We start from the raw sequence: 24771 nt of genomic DNA on the forward strand, positions 1-24771 counted from the left end.
GCCCTAATTTAAGGTGCTGCTCCAAAAACTCTGCCAGGCGTCTCAAGCTCCGTGTCAGAAGGCGCCTAAATACACATAAATGCCGCCGTGGAACGAGATTCCAAGAAACCACAGTTGTCGATCTGTTGTAACTTTTCAAACATCTACATTATGCACAGTGAACATTTGGATGGTGTAGAAAATGTCCTCTAGCAAATGTCCACAACATTAGCCTGGGTGAACCCGGACAAGTCTGACAGCGTCCTGCCAACTTCAGAATCTCCTAGAAAATAAAAGGGAGCCACTCAACGCTCGGGCATGGTAGAGGCCGGCTTAACGTGATGACGACAGCGAAGCAAAGTCGAGCAGCTTTTGTTGAACATCCAACATGGCGGCCACTGTTTAGCTGTTTTTTACAGATGGACACCATGGTAGTGACTGGTTAGTTCCAAAAATAATGAGTCAATGGCCACATTTGCCCATTTAAAGGCCACATTTGCTGATTGTATAGATTTTCTCCCACCGATTAACAACTAAAACTACTGTGTGAAGAAATCACACTTGCTGCTGTGGCCATTTTTTGATGCACAACTAAAAGGTCATAGGTAGAAGAAGATCAATAGAATTCATGCAAATATACTTAAGTTTGTATTCTGTGTCTTATGTTGATTTGTTGACTAAAAACAGAATTTTCTGGACCAGTTAGGACAAACCCTCCGTCCAAACAGGAGGGGGCGTCTGGGTCCAGTTCCCGGTCGACCTTTCAGAGACCTCTGCATTACATTGAAATCTGCACTAATCATTAATTGCGCCTGTAAAAGGGAGGTTGCAGTATTTGGCAGCTCATAACTCTTGGTTCTGGTAATAAGGGTGAGGAATGTTGACGGTCTTGGTCAAGATAAGATTGGAGATCGGCCTTGGACGCCTCTATACCGCACCAGATAATTCATCAGAGATAGCATACCCAACATTTCATAATGCTTAATTCAAAAGTAGCTGCCTCGTAAATCACCTGGGATAAATTCCAAAAATCATTCATGCAGAATAATCCATTTCATGAACTCGGCTCTGGCATTATCACAAGCCCACAATCACCTTTAAGAAGAAAAGAAATAAGCCACCCACATAAATCGATCCTTGCCCGTGTTTGTTTACGTTTTTTTTACAGACTGATGGATGAAGACTCTGGGATTTGATGTGAAGATTATGGTGATTTTCTCATATAGGGTCTGAAGATGTGGCTGCTGTTTGACTTCTTCTGTTATCTTCACGGCCTTCAATGACCAGCATTGAATAGGTCACCAGACCATGCTGAAAGGGTCACCCATCATTCCGTCCACTTGTCTTGTAGGGCTGTCACGATTGTGCAAATCCTTGATTTGATTTGATTCTCGATTATTCATCCACAGATGGGTCAGCCATTTTTAGACTTGTCTAGTTTAGTGTAGACAGATAACATATCAACATAATTTTTCTCAAAAATGATATTTGAACAGTAAAGTATTGTGACACCCCTATTCAGTACCATCAAAAGTACAGCGTCAGGTACCCAATTGTCCACGTTATTGCTGAAATGGTACGCAGAGAGCAGCGTTTCTGTTGAAGCGCCTAACACATGCACACACACATACGTGTGAGTGCTTCATTATCAGTCAGTCCACTTCAGCGATGTGATCCCGGCAGAGTCCAGCGGTTAGCAGGTTTCCAAAAAATGGTGCACTGTTTGGTCTCATGTGTGCAGCGGGAAACAGTCCTCACCCCTCCCTCTGTGAAATATGGGAACTGGAATATCCTTCATGATTGGAAACTGGAAGGATTCTGAGGTCAAAGGAGGAGCGAGGAGTGATTAAATAAAGGAACTGGCATGTGTCCACTTTCATTGCAAGTCGTATTTAAAAGAACTTTAAGGGTTTTGTGCAGGTAACTTGACGTTTGAAACCACAATTGCACCACTTGCATTGAATCCTCCTCTTGCCCACGTTAGAGTCTGAACTCTGCATTAGCAGCTAATGAAAACATGTCTAAGGTTGTTTATAGTAGCTCAAATGAACACGAGGTGTTTTAAAACCAGACCTACACTCTCATCTGCTATTTGTCATTATGTACATTTCATCTGCTGGTACGATTTCTAATGAGAAAACAGCAAGATTATACCCCAGATTAAATTTGTACGACATCATTTCCCAGGTTATTAATATAGTTGCCATAACCCAGCTTGTCGGCTGCATGGAAACAGGATAAAACAGGCGTAATTATTGAAGATATTTAGATACAGAGGAACTCTGATCTTCATATTAGTAAACTGATACAGCCTCCGTGCAGTGCGATGGTGGGTGGGACTGGGATAAAAGTAATATTTGTAGTTGTATCCCATTTCCTGTGTTTGCTTAACTGGAGCAGGGGTGTAACTGGGAGATTAGGGGGTCGGTGGGATGTTGACGTTGAACGATGTCCGGCTGACTGGAGAGTCATGGTTGACTTTATTTAGTAGCTGCTCACTGGACTGTGAGGTGACACTGTACAATCAGCTGATTCATAGCCTGCGTGTATGTGTATGTACGCATGAGAGAGAGAGCACGGCAGAGACAAACCATTTATCTACATATTAAAAATCCTTTACATGTACTATTTTAAATTGTAAGTGTATAAAAACACATTTCTTTATTTCCAAATTTCCAAATCAGATTCCATTAAAAGTGCAAATTGCAGGTCATGATTGATGATTGTTGATACAACTTAATATCATGGTATAATAAAAACGTTAAAGTATCTGAGGCACAGCTGCCAGTGAGATGATAGATTATAGACAGAATATAATGCTAAACATATTTCCTAGCAGTATTCTTAATATTATCATAGCAATAATAAGACATTTGGTTGTAATTTATACATTATTAAATGCATTTCATTCAACATAAATTAGGGTTCTGTATGTTTCGCACCTGCTGTACACGACGCCACCACCGCAACAGTACTGCAGTTTATGTACATGGTCTCCTTCTACTTCCGGGTCAAAGACCGGGTTTGGATATTTTGGTGCATGTGCAGAAAGCCAAGACGAACTCCAGTCAGACGAAGTGTACACATGCAGGAGCAATAGGACTATACGATAGTATCGCTCGATTTTAATCAGACTAAAGCCCAATTTATACTTCTGCGTAAAGTGCTCTACGTCGACGCAGAGCCTGTCGAAGAGCCTCTGCGTCGTCTCCGACTGCACGAAATATTTTTTAAGTGTCCGTCACTCCGTCAAGGGACAACGGAGACGGCAAGAGCTGCGATTGGTCCTCAGGACAGGCCGAGCGAAGCTGCTTTGTGCCGGCTCACAGTGAGCACCGAGCGTCCACAGACGCGGAGCTGATCACCGCCGATAACGCCGCTGCCAAACTATAAATACGTCATATCCTAACACACACAGCACATGTTTAGACTCTAAATGGCCAATTTCTCGCCTCAAATTATCTTAAAACTGCGTTCCGTCACACAGAAAAGTGAGAAACGGCCACTGTTTGAACAACAACAGTCTTTCTCTCTCTTTCTCTCTCGGACACCATTGCTCACTGTAGCCGGAAGCACAACAACCTTGCGCAGCGACCCCTACTGATCGGGCGGGAAATTGCATCGCGTGTCCGTCACCACGACGCAGAAGTATAAAGGCTCGAGGCGAATCGGATAACGCATTACGCAGTCGGAGAAGTATAATGTGGCCTTAAGGTGTTAACATGACATTAACAAAACTGAATTATTATTATTATATAGACTTTTAACTTGCATGTAAACAAGTGGAAAATCACAGAAAGGACGCTTTTGCCGAGCATTTGCATTAAGAGATGAAAAGAGAGATAAAAGCCATGGCCCCAGGACAGAAAGAGAAACAAAAACAGAGAGACATACAACAACAAAGCCACATGCTATTTTAAAGCACAATTTGGACAAACAAAAAGCAAAGCAACATAAATTGCAAGATATACAAGCGACCTGTGCTGATGAAGACAGGAATCACAAGAACCATTTGTTGCCATTTCAGTATAAACATTAGGAAAAACAAAGTCTGCTAAACGGTTGGCAATAAAAACCTAAGCTCATACCACAGCAGCTGTAATGTTAATAAAAGAAATATGAGGAAGAGGAGAGTAAAGAGAGTACAGATCATTCACTGTCTGTCACTATAAAGTGTTTTTGGATCATTATGAAAATCTAGTGACAAATGACAACAACAGTGATAAACCTGACAGGAAAAACAAACACTGAAAGTGAAAAATTAGATTTAAACAATAAACTATTACAGATTTGATCTCTTCGGGGAAAAGGGAGCCTGACAAAATGGGTAGATTTAAAAGTGGGTCCCTGAGTTTTTCTATATGAAGTCAAACAGAGACATCCAGATGTCCTTATCTTTATTAAAATGTCTCAGGTGGACGTAAAACTGCAGTCATTAAAGAGAAACTCTCTGATGATACAAGAGATTTTTATTATTGCTCGCTCTGGAGCGCTGGAAATGTTTTTATATAATTGTATAACTATGACATACATTAATGTGTCATCTGCATAGCAACGAATCACACGCAGCATTTATCTCCAGTTTATAGAAAGGGGAACAGATTAAACCCTTGGAGGACCCCACAAAAGAAAGAAGCATCTGTTCTGAAGAGGCCTCAGTTCAGATAAGAGGCTGAACCAGTCCAGAACCACATCACTAAAGCCAAGTGGTCTGTCAACAGCAGGCAGTTTGTTATCTGTGACTCTGTCCAGAGCAGCATTTGTGGTATGCAATAACGAGAATATCGTTAACACAAGCAATCAGAGGAGCTGTAGGAGCTGCATTTGTTTTAAAATGTCTACATTCACACTGACCACATTGTCTTTTTAAGGTTATGTCTTTATTTAACCAGGGAAAAGATGATTATTTCTACTACTCTTTTTTTTTTAGCTAACCAGAGCTACACAACTTAAAATATCCAAACAAATGTTCTGTTATTGGAAACTTACAGTGTGGATTTGGTGTTTCAGGTATTTATTGCACATTTGGCACAGATTGATAAAACATAAATTAAAATGTGGTAGTGGCAGCATATCTTGGTCTTTCCATGATTCAAATTTTAAGAATAACTGCTTCTTCTTTGAGCGCTAACACATGCAAGTAGTTATTTGACGGACATTTACTCCAAACCCAAACCTGGCTGTCTCCATGACAACAGCAGTGTTTTAAATTATATTTTTCAAACCAAACATTTAAATGTTTACATGTAAAATCCTCCTAATGTGTCACAGAGACTCAGGAATAATGTTCATATAACAAACTGAACTCACCAACAACAACAGTAAAGACAAAATATTTGCATTAAACAAAATGTTTTGCAGACTGCAAATCATGTTTATATTTTGAAATCATGTTTTGGCATGTGGCGCCACCTACCGCCATCTACCAATCTGGCCATTTTTTTTGGCCACATTCTTACATATGGCACCTTTAACTGTCATTCTAGCAACAGAATATATTTGAATAAGTTCATATCTTTTTTCAAAATAAAAGCTCGGAAATGTAATTTTTTTCCGTTGTGAAGATAAGTAAATAATTTAGCTGGGCCAGACAGTGATGCTCCACCAATTGTATACACAGTATACCAGTGTATAATATAAGCGTTTTCTATTTGTGTCCTGTTTATTTGTGTGCAAAGGTTAGTCTGACATCATGGTCAGTGGAGTCAGACTAAGGTGAACCAGCATGTGTTATGAGTCGGCGTGGGTGTGTGTTTGTGTGTGTGTGTGTGTGTGTGTGTGTATGCGTGAGAGGGTGAACAAAGCGTCTCTTCCAGGCTGACTCAGGCCTGTGACGTCAGCACTGGGAGCTTCCACTGCCCAGGACTCAGTGGCTCATTGGGAAGCCCTTCATGTTTTAACGGCTAATTAGCGCAAAATAAATGGCGAGCCAAAGCTGCTTGTGGGCAGAGGCTGCGCTGTGAGTCCGCAGGCCTGATAAGGCTTTGTGGCTCTTTTGAGGCTGTCTGGCTGGATGTGCTGCCAGTTCTGTGAGCCAACACAACAGTGTTTGATCAGCCAGCTCGCCCCTAACACCAGGTCAGAGCCCGGGCTCTGATAACCACAGCGCTGTGGATCGCGGCTCTTTGTGCGGGGGCTTTAGCCTCAGAAGTGCTGCCTTCAACGGTTCTTTGATGCTGCAGGAAAATCTCCGCCTCATCTCTGACCTCACTGTGGAACTTCACCACTCAGCTTTGTGCTGGTCACATGGGATTTAGGGCCACTGTGGTGAGCGTGAATCTGATCTGCTCATGATGACCTCGGTCCATTGACTAAACACAGTAGATCGTCGGCAGCTCTTTTGGGCCTTTAAACCTTGGCTATTTGCTGTGATAATGGTGGATTATCAGGTAGTATTTACACTATATTGTAGTATTGGTGCATTCCGTATGTAGGTGTGGTTCAAACTGCTGACTGAACCTAATCTTCTACATGGGTCATGGGGGGTGTTGTGCCAATCTCAGCTGACAGAGGTCAAAAGGCGGGGTTACAGTTCACCAGTCCATAGTTTTTGAATGTTCTAAATATCACAAAAGTCTAGGAGTTATGGTAATCACACAAATCCAGTCAGCGACAACAGGATTGGTAACAGAAGGGTTAAAGGTGCCATATGTAAGAATGTGGCCAAAAACGGTTACTACATTCAAATTCAAAATACCGAGGTCTTTTAGGTTTCATTTTCTGACGTAACTGGCAACCCTTGGTTGGTCGGCAGCTGAGACTCTACTGACTGCAATGATTGGTAGACGGCGGTAGGTGGCGCCACATGATGCCAAAACATGATTTCAAAACATAAATATGATTTGCAGTCTGCAAAATATTTTATTTTAATGCAAATATTTTGTCTGTACTGTTGTTGTTGGTGAGTTCAGTTTGTTATATGAACATTATTCCTGACTCTCTGTGACATATTAGGAGGATTTTATGACCAGTTGCTTTAGATTTATTACATAATGCACCTTTAACCATGATAATGACTCCAAAGTTGTTAAATTAGGGTAAAAAAATCTTGCATAGTTCTGCTTTAAGGAAGGAAAGTTGTGTGAGAATGTGTTTGTGATGTTGGGCTACAGTATATAAATAAAACTGACTTGAATTGACTGTGACTGCTTGTGGGCACTAATGTATTGGTTCAGGGTTTCAAAGCTAATCAAAATTATTTTACTTATCAGCACTGTTTACTGAAAATATAAGCTGAATCAGCAAAGCAATAATAAAAAAAGAGAAAGAAACTGGAGTATGTGTAAGCCTGTGTGCACAAATAGCTAGGGAAAAAGATTCTTGGACGTCCAGATATGCAAACAAAGACGAGCCAAGACCCAAAGATCCAGTCCAGACTGTGCAGCTGCCAAATGTAGAGTTATTATCACTGAAGCCAGGGTTTATGAAGACATGCTAATATGTTATAACAAAGGAAGGGGCTTTTTTTCAGCAACCTTTGAATGAAAACACCAAGAATGTGTTCTTATAATGGTGTACGTCTTAAATCTAATAATGCAAACACATAACTATATTCTCTAGCTGAGTGCTGTAAGCAATATAGTCTTTTCCCATTCATTTCCTGTGGTGGCCAAATGTGAATAAACCTCACAAAACTCAAACGTGAAAGTGTTGATCAGCAGTTTTAATTGATCCGATGCTTACTGTGGAAAATATGGTGTGTTTTTGGGGGGGGCAATAATTATGGTTTAGATTAGATTAGATTAGATTAGATTAGACTGAACACTGGAGGAAGGTTTACTTGTTGAATCTTGTTAATCTGTCTGTTTTCTTGATTTCTTCTTGAATTAATTAGTTTAAATTATTTCTTTGTTCCCTGGAGCAAAAACCCCCACAAAACATTAATATTTAAGAACCTTTTTTTATAACATTGTTTTCAGTTTTGTATCTTTTTTTTTTTAGTCGGAATACAAATAATCCCAATAATTGACTGACTTTTTATAATCTGGACTGGTTTTGCTGGTGGGCATCAACGTACTGCTTGAGGATTTCAAAGCTAATCAAAAGTGTTTTCCTTATCACCACTGTTTATTGAAAATATAAGCTGAGTCAGGAGTTTCTCACAATAGTAGCAGAGGAAAAAGAATCTTGGACGTCCAGATATGCAAACAAAGAAGAGCCAAGACCCAAAAACCCAGTCCAGACTGTGCAGCTGCCAAATATAAAGTTATTATCACTGAAGCCAGAGTTTATGAAGAAATGCTAATTATCTTATAAGTTGGAAGCAAGTGCTTATTTCCGCATGAACTCACTCTTCTCTCATCAGACAGGTGTCCCTCGACTCCAGGAAGCTTTGTCATAACTGTCTCAGGTCTTACTCATGATCATGTATACATATAATTACAGCCTGAAGCTGTGGCACGTATGCTTATAAAAACAGTGAAGAGGAAGGGGCTGGGGGGGGCTAAGACCTACACACACACACACACGTCCATATGTAGGCCAACATCTGTTTTTATCAAGCCCAAAATGTTTCCAGTGAAGAGGGTTTTAAACTTGAGCTCAATCCAATCCAAATCCTCCATGTTTGGATTTGCCTAAACACTGTAGGTCCGCGCCGCACAGAGGGCAACTCCGGACATTCACACAACAACCTGAGCTGTCACTCTTTTATTTCCATGTCCTCAGATGACATTATGTCCCTTTGTAGCAGGTAAATATTGATATTTTTGCCATTATATTTTGATTTTAGCCTAAAAGTTGCAGTGCGTAACTTGTCGTTGTTGTTGGATGTTGTTGAGATAATTTTTTTTACATTCTCAGTTTGTGTTTGAGACCTCAGTATTGTGTGAACTTGTTTGACAAACGTGATGGATATTTATATATATTTAGATGGTTTTATGGTTGTTCTTGATTTCTCATGATAGGAATCACCATTTGACCTGTGTCATGGAAGCTTCAACAAAACCAAAATTTTGTATAATTAATGACTTTAGCTAAGTTTACATCATGGACACAAGTTATCGGAGTAAAAGCCTGAAAGGAAGAAAAACTGTAACATAGACATGCCCATACGAAAACGCTGATCTGATAGAGCCTGTTAGTGATGGGATCGGCAGTTCATTTGAGTATACTGAATCACTTGAATCAGTTCATTAAAATGATTCATTCACTGAATCGTTCAGTGCTAAGCAGGAGCCCAGTGCCCTGCTACGTGTACATGTTCAGTTCGTTCCTGAGATTCACGTCCACAGCCACAGTTCTCTCCAGCTCTCTGTGTGTCAGTTCGTTCGCGAATCATGACTGAGTCAGTGACTGACATCGCGAACGAATCACAGCAGCACGGCAGACACAGTTCTTCTTACTAGTCACTCCCTCCCCGCTCGGCGTACACGTTGGCTGGCGTCGTTTGCCGAAGATTCACGAGTGAGTGGCAGTGTTGGCGAACGACTTCACGAGTGATTTACGGAACGCGGCACAGTTCCACTCCCGACCGCCACGATCGCTGCTGAGCTCAACTGAACTAAGAAAGGAACGAATCAGTTCATGAAGTGATCCCAGTCAGTTCATTCACTCAAATGATTCGTACATTCGAACGAATCACTCCTGACCGACACAACACTTGAGCCCGTACAGAAACTCCTTCCAAACTAGAAATAAACTGTTGTTACTGCTTCATTTCCATTCCAAATAAAGAGAATAATGTAAAGACATGAAAGTCAGAAATGCAGAAGCGGAAGAAAAATGAGACGGATAGTGGACAGCGAGAGGACGATTAGACACATGCAGCGTTTGTTTACTACGGAAGCGGAAGTGAAGCTTCTGTACATGTCAATATAGTCCACAATCAATTTTATTTTCTGTCTATTTAAACAACTAATCTTTTTGGAATGAAGACATTTAGCACATGCAAACACAGCTCCTATGTCTGAATATTCTCTGGAGTTTGTTGTTCACACGTGTCTGAACATTACTGCACGTCTGAAAGCAGCTTCAGGTGCATTCGGCTCCCACTGCGTTGACCAGTCAGGATCACTCCAGTCCCTGCTCTGACTTCTGGATTTCCACTTAACTCCTCACTGTTGCAGCCGTCAAGAAGGAGCAGCAGGAGCTTTAAGGACCATAGATTTCAATTCCCGGAGCTGCCAGCGGCTCTCAGAGCTGAAAGCAATGAGGGCAAAATTTCTTTCTGCTGCTTAAAACTACTTCTCCTTTCTCCAAAATGAGAGGAAGAAACAGTTGATATCGGAGATGTAGTTAGGAAGAGATCAGAGAGATTCCTGTCCTGAGGCAGTTTGGAAGTGTCTTCTTAAGAGGAATTTAATCTCCTCAGCCAGACCTCCATGTTAGACCGGCTCACTGTTAAACTTATGTTTAAAGTGATAGTTAAGGTCTTGTATTTAAAGCAATACTTACCTTTTCTTGCATTTTTACACTTTTCTTTTGTAATCATAAATTGCTCCTAATAAGCATATGGCACTCTAAAACTTAAGATTAACCCACCAGGTTTTGAAACTCATCATTATCTAATTCTCGTATTATTATGATAAAAGTGTAACCAATCCAAAAATTATAATAATACATACTATATATAATATAATATAAATAATTTGCTGAGCTCCCTGTCTGTCTTCTGTCGCTAAGTGCTGTGAGACATGCAAGAAAGGTAAGTATAGCTTTAAACATGTAACAAAAATCCAGTCCACTGTTTTCACTCTAATCCAGCAAACAACAAAGCAGGTAGACAAATGAGCAAGGGTAAACAACAGGAAGTGCCAAGTGTGACTACTTCCTGTTACAGATGATAGATTACGATCACTAAAATTTTTAAAACATTATAAACACATTTTTAGAACATTTGACATGTGTTTTATTTGATGAACTATGAATGTGTATATTATTGTCTAAGGATAAGAATTGTAAGCTATTCTTATTGCCAAGCTATTAGCGGAAACCCGATTTGTTCTGTGCATGTGCGGAGTGAAACAACTTCCTGTTACAGCTTATGTATTGACAGTTGTGGAAAGATCACTAAAACTAAAATAACATAAAAAAACTTAAAAAACGTATTTTATTTTATTGTATATTATATATTTTATTTTGTAAGAATATTGATTGTAAGGTATTTTTTATTGCCAAGCGTTATGGTAAAAAGTGTCACGAGAAGTAATAATAATGTCAAAGTCAGGGGCTCTTACTTTGAAAGCAAGGTTGAAGGGAACTGCTGCTATGTAAGAATTGTGTATCTGTGTATTTTAGCTGCAAATAACCACAGATAGCAAACATGTGTATTTTATTTTATAAGAATTACTACTAAATGAAAGATAACATAAAATTAGTATAACTAATAGAACAAGAGATAACATAAAACTGGACTACATAGACACAGGTTCAGTGGGTGAAAACAACAGGGACAGGAAGTGGGCGTGGTCAGGTGAATTGGAGGGAATACAAACAAAGACCAGAGGCACAAAATGGAAGACAGGTGAGAGACAAAAACACAGCACGAGGTACAAAAACATGATTAAAACAGACGCATTACAGGCTGAAGAGTAAATGGTGGATGTTATGCACCTATATGTTGATTACCATCTGCTCCGAAAAGAGGTTTGAGGGAATGTTAAGCTAACTATCTGTACTTTCTGACGTAAGCTAGCTAATGTTGCCAAAGTAAGCAAGTACACTAGCATGTGAACCTGGTTTTAACACCTATTTCTTTCACCTTTATCATTATACTGAGCATTTTGTTTGCTCTGTTAAAGTGAGCTAATGTAGACCAGCGCCGAATTCTACTCAGGAGTGTGGCAGTTATGTGACATGACAGGAAAAAGCTTTCAATCCTCCATTTTATATCATAACAGTGCTCTTTTGTTTATTGACAGGGTTCTTGTGATTTTAACTGTTTTTTTTGTCTTGTTTTTAAACCTTTTCCTTCCATAACAAATAGGCATGTGAGTGACTGAATAGTTTGCTGATTAGCTAAGAGGTTAAAACATATTTTAAGCTATAAAACACATGTTTTTTCTTTTCATTTGTTATTCCACAGCTATTACGGGACACACATTTGGCTGCTTATAGCATGACACCATCCCATTAAATGCAAATAGAAGAAGTGAAATAGATCATGTACATCTATGTAATTTACCACAGCTGTAAGGAGCTTGAAAATGGACAGTGGAAAGCAAGGAAAGTGCTTGAGTTTTTTAAAAATATAATTCACAGATAACTGCCGTAAGGTACACATTAACATAAGTGAACTCGCTAAGCTAGCTTCTTCCATGATTTTCCGACTGATAGACTTTTGACACAAGCGTATTATGTACTTGCATCATAGGCTGATGGTTAATTAATAAATGAGCATGTTATTTAAAAATATCTACGAGGTATCAACGTTATTTGTGAATTCACTTCTCTGTGGCACGTGATGATACAGCGGCTCCGGGGTGTCGGGGTTTAAGCTGCGAGACATCGTGGCATGTGGGGCTAATGTATGGCTGGCCCAGCGGAGGTTACCACCACACACCCAATATATTTATTTATAGTAATATTTTAAGGCATCCCAAGCTTATTAATGCTTTATACAATATGATTTATGGATTATTAATGCTTAATACTCATAATACTTTATACAATAATACTATGGTAAATAAAGTAGATCATTCCTAGAACCACTGACGCTCGGATACCTCTCTTGCCGCTCAGTATTCGTAACCGAACTGTCTTGGTATCGCGGGTTTCAACTACTATATATATGTACAAGTATACAAACACACACTTAGCAGACACGTGTGCGGTCAGTCAGACTCATGAAAAAAACTGAATTTTGTCTTTTTTTTAACAAACTGAGAAACTGGTGTTATATATATAGTATATTGAACGTGTTTCGCTGGTTTATTTTCTGTGAAATGTTCCCAAACTTTGTGTCTGAGTTTCCGCCATAATTCGTGCGTTCTTCTTCTCTGCTTCGGGATGTAAACAGTGAGCAAGACTGCCCCCAGCTCTTCCTGTGTATAGCTTAAGTGTGTGTTTGGTTGTGTTTGTTTACACTGCTGTTGCAGATGAGCATGAAGTGGCCGGTGTATGATTTACAACAGCAATAACATGACGCGTCAACGCTTACATTTTATTGTCGACAAATTTTTGTAGTCGACGTAATCGATTGTCTGACGTTATCGATTGCTTGATGACACCATCTCATTAAATGCCGTTTAGAGTAGTGATAATCACTTAAGGTGATCCATGTAAATCTATGTAATTTACCACAGTGGTCAGGTGCTGGAAAAGCTTGAAAATGGACAGGGAAGGTGCTTGAATGTTGGATAAATTCCTTGAGGATGTTCACTTTATTTTTAAACCTTTTTTCCCCAGAACTGATAGCTTGCTGTTTAGATAGAGAAATGCAAGTAAACTTAAAAATAAAATGTAAAAAAAAAAGTATAATTTGTCTGCTTATAGCATAATGCCATTTCTTCAAATATGTGTACACAATCGCCATGAATCAAATATTTGTTTGGTCCATGAAATGTCAGAAAATGTCAGAAATCGGGGTTTACCAAACCTGGAAATTTAAAAAATCATTCAGGTTTCATGATTTCTTTGTTATGGAACAAAGAAACCACTTTTTTTTGCATTGCAGCCCTAATTTCATTTATCAGAGCTGTAAGGTGCTGGAAAAACTTTAGAAGGTATAAACCCTGTAAAACAGACCAACATTATTTTGAAGGCCTCCAGCTGCTCTTCTGTGTTTCTCCTGAACAGCTCTGTCCTATCACACAGACCTAAATCCATGTACCGGTGAAGTAATGTGTGTCTTTGCCATGTTGACTGATAAGGCCAAAATCCCTCCTCGTCTTCTCCTCCTCCTTCTCCTCTGTCTTGGTTTTTCTCTTCAACATCTCGTCTTGCCTCAATTGCCGTATTATCGTCAATTATTTAATTTACGTCTGTCTGGATTTAAATGAGGCCGAGTGGCCGAGTTCCAGAGGCAGACAGAAGCAGCCAAGTATCCACAAGTTTCACCTCAGAGACATCCCTGGATGAAAGTCTGTTTTTAAACAGGTTTCATATGTACTTCTCTGTTTACCTACAGTATGTTGACTGTGTCAGGAGAACTATTAGACCACTGATTATGTGTTTTGTTTTTCAAATTCAGACCCTCTAGCACGTTCTTTCGATCCGCTAATGGAGACAAATTGTGCTTTAATAACAATCTAATATGTCCTGATGTGACTGCTTTCTTTAGCCGAGCTGATTTAATTGGGAAGTTGATAGACATTAAAATTTGATTCCATTGAGTAATGCTCAAGCTGAATAAATGCTACAACTCCCTGGACATTTTGCACTCTCCTTTACCTCGAGTGTGTGTACTTGTGTTTATATCTTTGTGAGGTCCAAATAAATCTATACTTATTATTTGTCCTCACTAAGCTATAAAACAAGTTTATGTGTGTGTAGGGTGCTAAGCCAAGTTCAGGAATAGTTCAGGTTTTATTAGTATGTATATACTTTATGTTATAGTCTAGTATTTGTGTCATTTTTAATGCAATTTTTGATGTGACTGTTTGTATTATAGGACTATTATTTATTTACTGCAATAACTTTCTTTTTGTTTTTGTTATCTTGATCTTAATCTTAACTCAATCAGCGTACAGAAGGAAACAAGATTTAAAAAAAAAAAATCACCTTATAAAACGTGTACCAGCTTAATTTTGCAGAGTTTGCAGTTTCTCTTCCAACTGGAAACTACTTTGCTTCACTTTGTTTAACGCTCACTCTCCTGCACCAAAGTCCACAGAGAAAATTGGGGATTTTATATCACAGAACACAGCAGTTGTTGATGCACTGCTGCCTCCATCAATACGGTCAAATGTGTCTCTTTTTTGTGGATTCTGTGTTTGAAATTCTTTGTATGGATTTACTTGCAAATGAGGCAGCAGTGGAGCAGAAACCACCGTGTCTCCATGAGCTTAAAACACACATTATCTCTGTGGACTTTGGTGTGGGCAGAGTGAGGGGTTTTCAAGGTGAAGCAAAGCTATACACCTTTTATATTTGCAAAAACGAAATAATACAGCTTTTGTTGTGTAACAGAAAATGTGACAATTCAAACCCCACAAACACAAAAATACAATATTACACATGTAAGGCAAATATTGAACAGGCACCGCATGGAAATGTATTTGTTTTTAGTGAAACATTACGGTCACATTTGTACGTGAGATGTCTAAAAGTCATCATCATGTCGTTGTGTTGCAGGTATTGCTTATTTGGGCGGAGTCTGCAGTGCCAAGAGGAAGTGTGTGTTAGCAGAGGACAATGGACTCAACTTGGCCTTCACCATTGCTCACGAGCTGGGTCACAAGTAAGTTCCACTTTGTTTTTGAAGCTTAGAATCGCTCCTTTCCTGTCTCCTCACAGAAGCCTTTTTCTTGGCACTTTTGAAAGGAAAAATATTGTATAAGTTTTTCGAGGAAAGCATCAAATCATTGTGCTCATTATTGTCACACGGAGCCCACATTATATTCAAATATTAAACCATGAAAGAGGCGGTGTGTGTTTTATGTGTTTTATTGACTTTTGCACTTTGGCCAGTGCCATCTTGGTCGTTTGAAAATCAGAAGTGACCTTATTGCATGAGAGGGTGGAGGTGGGAAAGAAAAGACGAGGGGGGAAATCCTTAGAGGCAGAGGACTGACATCTGCTGTCAATCAAACTGTAGTCACTCCTTTTTGACCCTAAATTGAACAAAAATCTACAAACTGTACATATTGAAGAAATGTGTACATCTTTTCTAGTTAATTCTCTTGTAGACTGAAATTGAAAATGACAAATTTTTACTATTTGTCAAATCATTTATCTGTTATTAATTGATTACTAAATGAATCATCATCTATTTTGATCATCGGTTGATAATTTTGAGTCTTCCTTTATTAATTACAACCGTTTTTTTTTACTCCATATAACAAAGAACTCATTAAAACTGAATCATTTTGGTTTAGGGACAAAAGAAGAAATTTAAGTACGTCATCATTTTGAGATTTGGGAAACCACAATCAATGCTTTCCCAAATTTTCTGACATCTCCTTGGACCAAACAAGTAGTTGATTAATCGAGGAAAATAATGGACGGATTAAATGATTATTAAAAGTTCTCCCATCTTTATTAGCAGAGTGAAAGTTTCATTTATCCAGAGTTGGATAGTCGTACAGAAAAGATAACAAACAAGCATTTGACTGCTGGTGAAGTTTTCTCTGTCTTTTGTCCACAAACAGTCAGTTGACAAGTTTCCCTGACTGATGTTTGCTGTGTCAACAAACGCCCGTTCTCTGTGTGACACTTTAGACGTACTGATTTCCAAACACGGTTTCACCTGCTTTTGTTCAAACTTTCTGTTTCTGACCCTTTTTCTCAGCCATAGACGGTGTGTAAAGCGTTGACCTGGTCTTCTAGTTGTAAAACTAACTGACATTTTAAAGCCTTGGGATTCGAGAACCAGAACTTCCCAGACGTCTTGTGCTATCTGGCTCTTATTGGATGATTCTAGCTGTCAATCACACTTTTTACGCATTTTATAATAGTATAATTTACAAAACAATTACTTTCCCGATTAATCAAATACTTGTTGGGTCCTCAAAGTCTCAGATCCGTGTTTCCTAAAAACCATGAAACCATGACAATGTTCTCAAACGTCTTATTTTGTTCACAAACCAAAAATAATCACTTTTAGCAATTCTCTGTGTTGTCGTATGGAGCAAAGAAACCACAAAATATTCACATTTGAGAAGCTGAAAACTCACAGAACTTGTTTTAAATATATATATATATATATATAATATAAAACATTCAAACTGATCTGACACCATGTTTTGTTGAAGAAGATATAAAAACTAGTCATTGAGACCATTAACGCTTCTGGAAAATGTTTACTGACGTTATAAATCAAGCTAGAAGTGACGCTAATTTTCACATACACTTCCGTTAAAACTGTGTTCTTTTGGAAATCAATGGCTTTGGCCCCTGGTGGCTCATCAGCAAATTGTTACTTCCTGCTTAGACTCAGACTGCAAACCAGAGAATGGCTTACAATTTATATTAACAGTGTTTTCCGCAATTTCGAGGAGACATTACTTTACATTACTTTAGAATTTAACCATTGACCATGACATTAGTGGGCATTCATTCTGTTTTGGTTGAACTTTTCTGATGTTTCAGCTTCTTATAATTTTGATTTGTGGACAAAGTATGACATCATCATTTTGATACTTGGGAAACACATAAATTGGTGATTTCTCAGCAATTTTCTGACATTTCATGGACCAAACAGATAACAGATGACTAAATAATGGAAATAATTGCACTAAAGTATACCTGTTCACTCTAGAGGGTGAAAGTGGAAAATCTTATGTAATAAAGTAGCTGTGATAAATTCAAACACTTTCCAGTGGGATAACATTTTGAACTTTTTGTTCTAGAGATATATATTTACATATTCAATTTATCTGTTGATTATTTCCTGATAATAAATTGCTTGTTTGGTCCATAAAATGTCATAAGATGTTGAAAAATCAGAGAACTTTTCATCAAACTCAACTGTTTGATGAATAACTGATGAATCGATTAATTTTTGCAGAGTTAAGTCAGTGTTTCCTTGTGTCCTTATCTCAACTATCACTTCAAGATTAACCTGGTTGCAAAAATTAAAAAAAAATCAGATATACAACACATTGGAGGAAAATTATTGAATTTTGTTAACAAATTCCAAAGACAATGCAGCATATCCTCCTCCCACGGGCCATTCTATTTTCTTATCAGAGCATTTTTTGGTAAAGCTTAACTTTTTATTTATTTATTTATTTATTTATATAATACTAAGTGGTCAGCTTGCTATATGCCAGAAAATTGTACTTCTCGATATGAGATGTGAGGGAAAAAGTAGTTTTGGAAGGATTTAGTCATTTTGAAATGTCAATTCTGGATTAAAACCCAAGTTTTAAATATCATAGGAACTACAGTGAAGGGGGGGAAAAAGTGACCCATAGACAGCTGATTATTTCTTCACTCTTTGTAGCAGTAAAAAGTATGTTACAGCTGGAAAATCATCTGGAAATCATGCCAGAGTGTACGAACCTATGGAGCAGCACACGGCCCCTCGGGAGTTATCACAGTTTTCATGGAGCAGCTCTGGTCCAGGTTTGGAGGCCAGGAAAGGTAACGAGCTGGCACACAAATGTGTCTGACGGCTGCTCATGTACATGCACTTTATGGAAGTCGTGTTACATAAGCTCTTAAACACACACACACATACACACACACAAACATGTGTGCATTACAAGGAATTGTTTTCTCGTGTGTCAAGTCGCTCTTAAAGCGCTGACACACTTGCATAAACTCTGCTTTTATACTGGCTTTATCGTGATGTTTGTGGGCTCAGCGTAAAGGAGTCAGTTTTACACAAGCGTCCGCATGAAAAGTCCACTGTGGTCTTTATGAAAAGCCCATTATGGAAAAGAAAGTCCACTGTGTTCTACGTGAAAACAAAGTCCACTACGTTCTGCGTGGAAAGGAAGAAACTCCGCTGCGTTCTACGTGAAAAGAAAGAAACTCCGCTGCGTTCTACGTGAAAAGAAAGGAAGTCCGCTGCGTTCTACGTGAAAAGAAAGGAAGTCCGCTGCGTTCTACGTGAAAAGAAAGGAAGTCCACTGCGTTCTACGTGAAAAGAAAGAAAGTCCACTGCGTTCTACGTGAAAAGAAAGTCCACTACGTTCTACATGAAAAGAAAGAAAGTCTGCTGCGTTCTACGTGGAAAGGAAGATAGTCTGCTGCGTTCTACGTAAAAAGAAAGTCCACTACGTTCTACGTGGAAAGAAAGAAAGTCTGCTGCGTTCTACGTGGAAAGGAAGATAGTCTGCTGCGATCTACGTGAAAAGAAAGTCCACTACATTCTGCGTGAAAAGAAAGAAACTCCGCTGCGTTCTACGTGAAAAGAAAGGACGTCCGCTGCGTTCTACGTGAAAAGAAAGTCCATTACGTTCTACGTGAAAAGAAAGACCAGTGTGTTCCATGTCAAAAGAGAAGTCCCCTGAGTTCTTCTTGGAAAGAAAGAAAGTCCACTGCATTCCATGTGGAAAGAGAGAAAGTCCATGATTTGTCTCATCATCCTCCTCTTCCTCACATATACTTCACACAGTGGTATAGTAAAATTAGAGGAAGATGAAGGGAGAGATAAGGTGACAATTTATTAAGACTCGTTTCATTTTCTATGCACTCTGGTCAAAATTCCTCAGCTCCTCCAATCACATACCCTGGTATATACAGTAGAACAGTATTTCTGATTTCCCCCCCACCAAATACCACACGAGGGAGATTGCGTACCACTGGTGGTACACGTACCACAGTTTGAGAACCATGGTTTCAACAGATGGACTAGACTTTGACTTTGCAGCTCAGTTTGGTTAAAAAAATAAGTTATTTTACAGTGTTTACTATTATTGTACACAAAACATGCGATTATGTGGCCTCTCTGGTCTGAGCTGAGTGGACCTGGCTAAACTGGACACTCACACACACACACTCACACACACACACTGACAAACACAGTTTCCTCTGCTTTGGAGACACTGACACTGACACTGACATCTTCAGCACAGTTATGTATCACTTTCATTCCAACCAGGAGGAAAAAGAGTCTGATTCTCCTAATTTATGAGTTTCTGAGCCTGCAATTGAGATAAGGTTGTTGTTTTTAATTTGCAAATGTAGGTCATGACACACACACACACACACATCCACACACTGTGAGTCCTTCCTGTCAGAACTTCCTTCCTTCAGGCTCTGACTGGGCTCCGTCAATATGTTGCAGGTGTGTTACTATGACATGTGCAGCTGGTTGAAGGGAATTCACTGCTGATGTATGTGTTGCACATGTGTCAAATGAAAATCTCATTTTCTCTGAATACAATCTTTATTTTCTTGTATATTTTACTTAAAATTTATATTGTAGACTACAAGTACATGAGTTAATTCATTTTCAACAGATTTTTTTGGGCTGTTGCGTTTTCACTGATGAATATTTATTAAATTTTTAGATAATTACTAAAATAATAATTAATTATGAGTGTGTTTTTTTTCTTAGAATTATATCCACTGTTTCTAAAAGATTCCACCGAAGCAGTTTACTGAATGGGACAGGTGGATATCAAGGTTTATATGGGGAGGGAAGCAACCAGGTACAAAACTCTGCAGCTCCCTAAAGACAAGGGAGAGCTGACTGCCAAACCTATCACACCCTGGATATGTTGGTGTAACAATGAGTATTTTTCAGGAAAAGTACAGAAATTGAGCTGGCGGGTGTTGAAGTACGAAACTTGATAGCATATAAAGAACTACTGGGAAAAAAAGGTAACCAATTGAATGTAATAACCAAAAATACAATCGAAATATGGAATACCATTGTTGGAAGGCATAAGCTGGAGAACGAGATAAAGAATTTGAGTTGGTTTGCATTTGATGATAGGTTTATACCTGGGATAAATGATAAAGTGTTTAAACAATGGGCAATAAAAGGGATCACAGCAATATGTACAATGGTTGAACAGGGTAAGCTGCAGGGTTATTAGAAGTTGAGGGATACATTTGGATTAGATGAACATGAACAATATCGCGACCTGCAAATAAAGGATTATTATGAGAAAGAGATAAAATCTGATACTGATAATGAGGAGTATTCTCAGTCTTTTATAAAAGTTTGATGTCATGTAGAAAGTCTTCCTCCCTTTTAGATTAAGAACCCTTTAAGTCCCGCAAGGGGAAATTTAATTCTGCAGTGAGTTAGTGAACACACACAGCACACAGTGAGGTGGAGAACATGCTAACCCAGCGCAGTGAGCTGCCATGCCAGTGAGCGGCGCTCGGGGAGCAGTGAGGGGGTTAGGTGCCTTGCTCAACAGCACTTCAGCTGCGGACTGGTCGGGGATTGAACCGGCTACCTTCCGGTATCGAGCTTGAAGCCCTAACCACTTTATATCAAATAAAAATGGGAAAAGGAATTGAAAGAACAAGGAAGAGTGGTTTAATATTTGTGAAACACAGTGCACGTCCACTAGCTCTTGGATCTGGAGAGAATTCACCTAGAAGAATGTGGTCACCGTTTTTTTATAACCCCAAAGATTAAGAAGGCGGCGGTATCTATTCAGCAACCATGCTGGAGAGCATGTGGCCACATGGATGCTGACCATTCACATATATTCTGGTCCTGCCAAAAGTTAAAAGGATTCTGGGACAACATATGGAGGGGTTTACAAAGGAATAATAGGATATGAGATACCAAAGACATGTAAGATACTCTACTTGGGGAATTTAACACGAGATGCAATGCAAAAAGAGTATGAGTATATTGTCGGTATCTTTTTACAACAAAAATGCATTATTTTGAAATTAGATTTAAAAAAACAACAACAAAACAAAAAAAACACACATCTAACAGTAAGAATGGGGTGAAGTGCACTTTTCATTTTACCTACTAGGGAAACTATTGATGAAACTATACATTTTCTAGAAGAAAGGTACACTGACAGCATTCTGTAAGGATAAAAAAAACTGTATTATTGTGCACATACTGATCAAGTTTTCCCTGTATCTATAGAAAACATGTCATTATATACAGTAGCTGTTGTCCTCTGAGACAGTGTGTGTTTTTGTGTCCATGTCTCCTCAGCATGGGAATGAGCCACGACGATGACCATGCCACCTGCACTGGTCACTCCCACATCATGTCCGGTGAGTGGGTGAAAGGAAGGAACCCCAGCGACTTGTCCTGGTCGTCATGCAGCCGCGATGATCTGGAGAACTTCCTCAGGTGAGTTTGTGTTTTTTTTTTTTTTGTCTCAGCTGACTTCGGAAAGGTGGGGTCACACCCTGGACAGGTCAGGGCCAGGACCAGGGCCAAATAATTCACTTCTATTCACAGGCCAAAGACAGACATGGATTATCTCTCTCCTCCTCCATGTGGCAGTCTGTTTTTTTTTTTTGCAGAAACAGAACATGAACAGAACAAGTAAATTTTGTGATTTTTGTGATTGATGAAAACTTTCTCATTAATATCTCATTAATCATGGCCATACAAATGATTAGGGCGTTGATAAATGATTTGAGTTGCTCAGGTAGTGACGGAACACAACGCTTTAAGCAAAATTCAGCACGAGAGCGACAGGAAGTCAAATTAAATCAATGCAGTATTAAGTGTCCTTGTGTTGACACCATCGTATTTGCTCTGTAACTGTACAAATCCATGTGTAAGACTAGACTCGATCAGACGGATCTGATCAGGGCTGGGATTGATCACATGCAGTTTATAATGTGAACAGTTGCTCAAGAAGATCAGATTTTGATCAGATATGCTTACAAATCCCATTTGGGCTGCAGTTAATGTGCCATGACCTCATACAACAACACAAAGAACTTGATCTATCCCTTTGATTTGAGATGTCATATAAGACTATACGTGTGCCTTTGAGAGTGTGAATGGTTGTTTGTCTCTGTATTTTGAAATAAACTGGTGACGTGTTGAGGCTTCAGTGTCAGCTGGGATTGTCTCCAGCTCCCCCACGACCCTCAGAAGGATCTGCAGTAAAAACAATTTCTGGGTTGATTAGCAAAAACATAAATTAACTTGGATTAATGCAATTAAGTCCGTGTGTCAAGTTTCCCTTGTGTGAAACAATCCCAGTCCTGAGTTTGGAGTCAAAACTCCACCAATCTGAACCTGGAAGTAAACGGAGGCCATTCCACCACAAGACAGAATCTGAAAGAAGCTTGAGTCCTGCCAGTCAGACGTGGGTGGGGCCACACAAGCTCAGAATCTGACAAACATCTAAAGAACATTATGAGGGCTCGTTTCCAGGCCTAGTTTTTCAGTGAATCTGAAGTCAGGATTTATGACGAAAGCCTGTTTTGTGTTCACGAGCCCTCCCCCCTCACTCTCAGAAGTTGAACTCGCAGATTGATTACAGTGAGAGTGTGTTCTTTGCTCATTTAACAATTTCTGTTGTGAGTAAACACCGATGTCATCTGGGGTTAGAGACGCAGCTGAACGGTTATTGATCCAATGGCACGTTTACCAACAGGCTGAGAGTGATTTATCCGCGCTGGCGAATGATCTGTTCGCTGATACCAAAACCACAAACACACAGAGAATGGAAACACATTTTTCTCTCAGAGAAAAGTCATTACCAAGAGCACAACTCGGTCCAACAGCACCAGTGCCCCACATCACCCCAGTGGAGCTGAACTCATTAAAATGGTTGTGACACTGAAAGCCTTTTTATGTGCAGATGCTGCGTTTCAACTTCTATCTAAACTTTTATTATTATTCTCTGTTTTTGCTTTGTTTCTTTGCTATTTTTTTTTGGGGGGGGGGGGGGGGCTATTGTTATTTTTTCTTTGGTAAAAGTCATAATTAAGTCCATGATATTCATTCAGTCATTCAACTTTTGTTGTTATTGCTGCTTCTGTTTGGTTTACGTCGACTGAGGGAGCGTTTGTGTGTATACAGCAGCAGACGAGAAGCATTTATCACGTTGAACTGCTGCACTACCGGGGTTCTTTTGCAAAGTAGAATTAACTTTTGATACTGTTGTTTGTGTTTTCAGTCAAACTCCAATGATTACAAGTAGTTGTCATCTTTTAAGCATGGAGGAGCTTGAAGAAGCATTCAGTTTAGCGCTAGATGGTCGGACAAGTCTGTGGCAAACCACAGGTTTTTTTCGGAATATGACGAACCACCGTCGATTGTGCTTCAATACACTCTCTATACCTTCTTTTCAGGATGTAGATCAGGGTCTCCAACGAGTAGCTCCCAGCATAGCTTTGCTAAGTAGCTCACCAGAGGTTTCAATAATGAAACATACCCTTGCTTAAATTTTTATCCAATCAAACTGAGGTGTCCCAGCCCTTCTAACACTAAATGATTATTGCACTGCTGTAGTAACTAAGTGGAAATACCCAGTATACAGCATTCATACATCTGTTCATGTTGTTCATGTGGATCCTCCTGTGAAGTGACACAGTGACATGTGGGCAGATAAAATGTTGATGTATTTGTGACTGCATTGCGTTAGTATTTTAATTCAATAGTTTGAGTGTACTAGAAAGAAATACATACATACTTACAAAAATGCACATGGAATTTGAAACTATTTTTGTTATCTTCATTGCAAAAATGTGACTTGTGGACACCAACATGTTGTCAATGTTCAGGCAAAACAAGTGTTTTCAATTTGGTTGGGTTGAAAAAAGCATTGAGAATAATGTAAAAAATGTAGATTCTCTCTCAATCAACCAAAATCTCTATCTACAACTATTCAACATAATAAATCTCTTCCCAAATGTTGTGGTTACAAACCTAACCGCCTTTGACAACCACTTCCTTCCCAAACCGAAATTAAACACAGGCGTTTTCAAACATCATACATGCGAGGACAGGAGGTGCCTTTTGGTTGTAGGTCCTTTTTTGTAAACATGCAGTTTGAATGTTCTTTTCTGTATTCAACCAGGTCCAAAGCGAGCGGGTGCCTCCTGCACACAGACCCCAGGAGTCGATACCAGGTCCGTCTGCCGCCCAAACTTCCCGGGATGCACTACAGTGTGGATGAACAGTGTCAGATCCTGTTTGGAACCAACGCCACGTTCTGCAATGACATGGAGGTGCGACACACTCTCCACATACATGCTGTTAATCCTTAACATGATAAGGATTAAATAAAAATGTAAAGTCTATTCACAAATGCAATATTGATATTATTGTCTTCACCCACTGAG

At 39.2% G+C, this 24771-nt stretch overlaps 1 protein-coding gene across 1 annotated transcript in view; it reads left to right on the top strand.

The window, feature by feature from the left end:
• adamts17 (ADAM metallopeptidase with thrombospondin type 1 motif, 17) overlaps nucleotides 1-24771 on the top strand; it is a gene marked incomplete at its 3' end in the record, with an annotated part of 111832 nt that overhangs the window by 43987 nt on the left and 43074 nt on the right. The window contains exons 8-10 of the mRNA XM_083900887.1: nucleotides 15214-15319; nucleotides 21671-21811; nucleotides 24507-24657. Coding sequence (XP_083757013.1) covers nucleotides 15214-15319; nucleotides 21671-21811; nucleotides 24507-24657 — 398 coding nt within the window. The remainder of the gene's footprint in view (nucleotides 1-15213; nucleotides 15320-21670; nucleotides 21812-24506; nucleotides 24658-24771) is intronic.

The sequence above is a fragment of the Microchirus variegatus genome, assembly GCF_963457635.1.
Source record: "Microchirus variegatus genome assembly, chromosome: 14".
NCBI lineage: Eukaryota > Metazoa > Chordata > Actinopteri > Pleuronectiformes > Soleidae > Microchirus > Microchirus variegatus.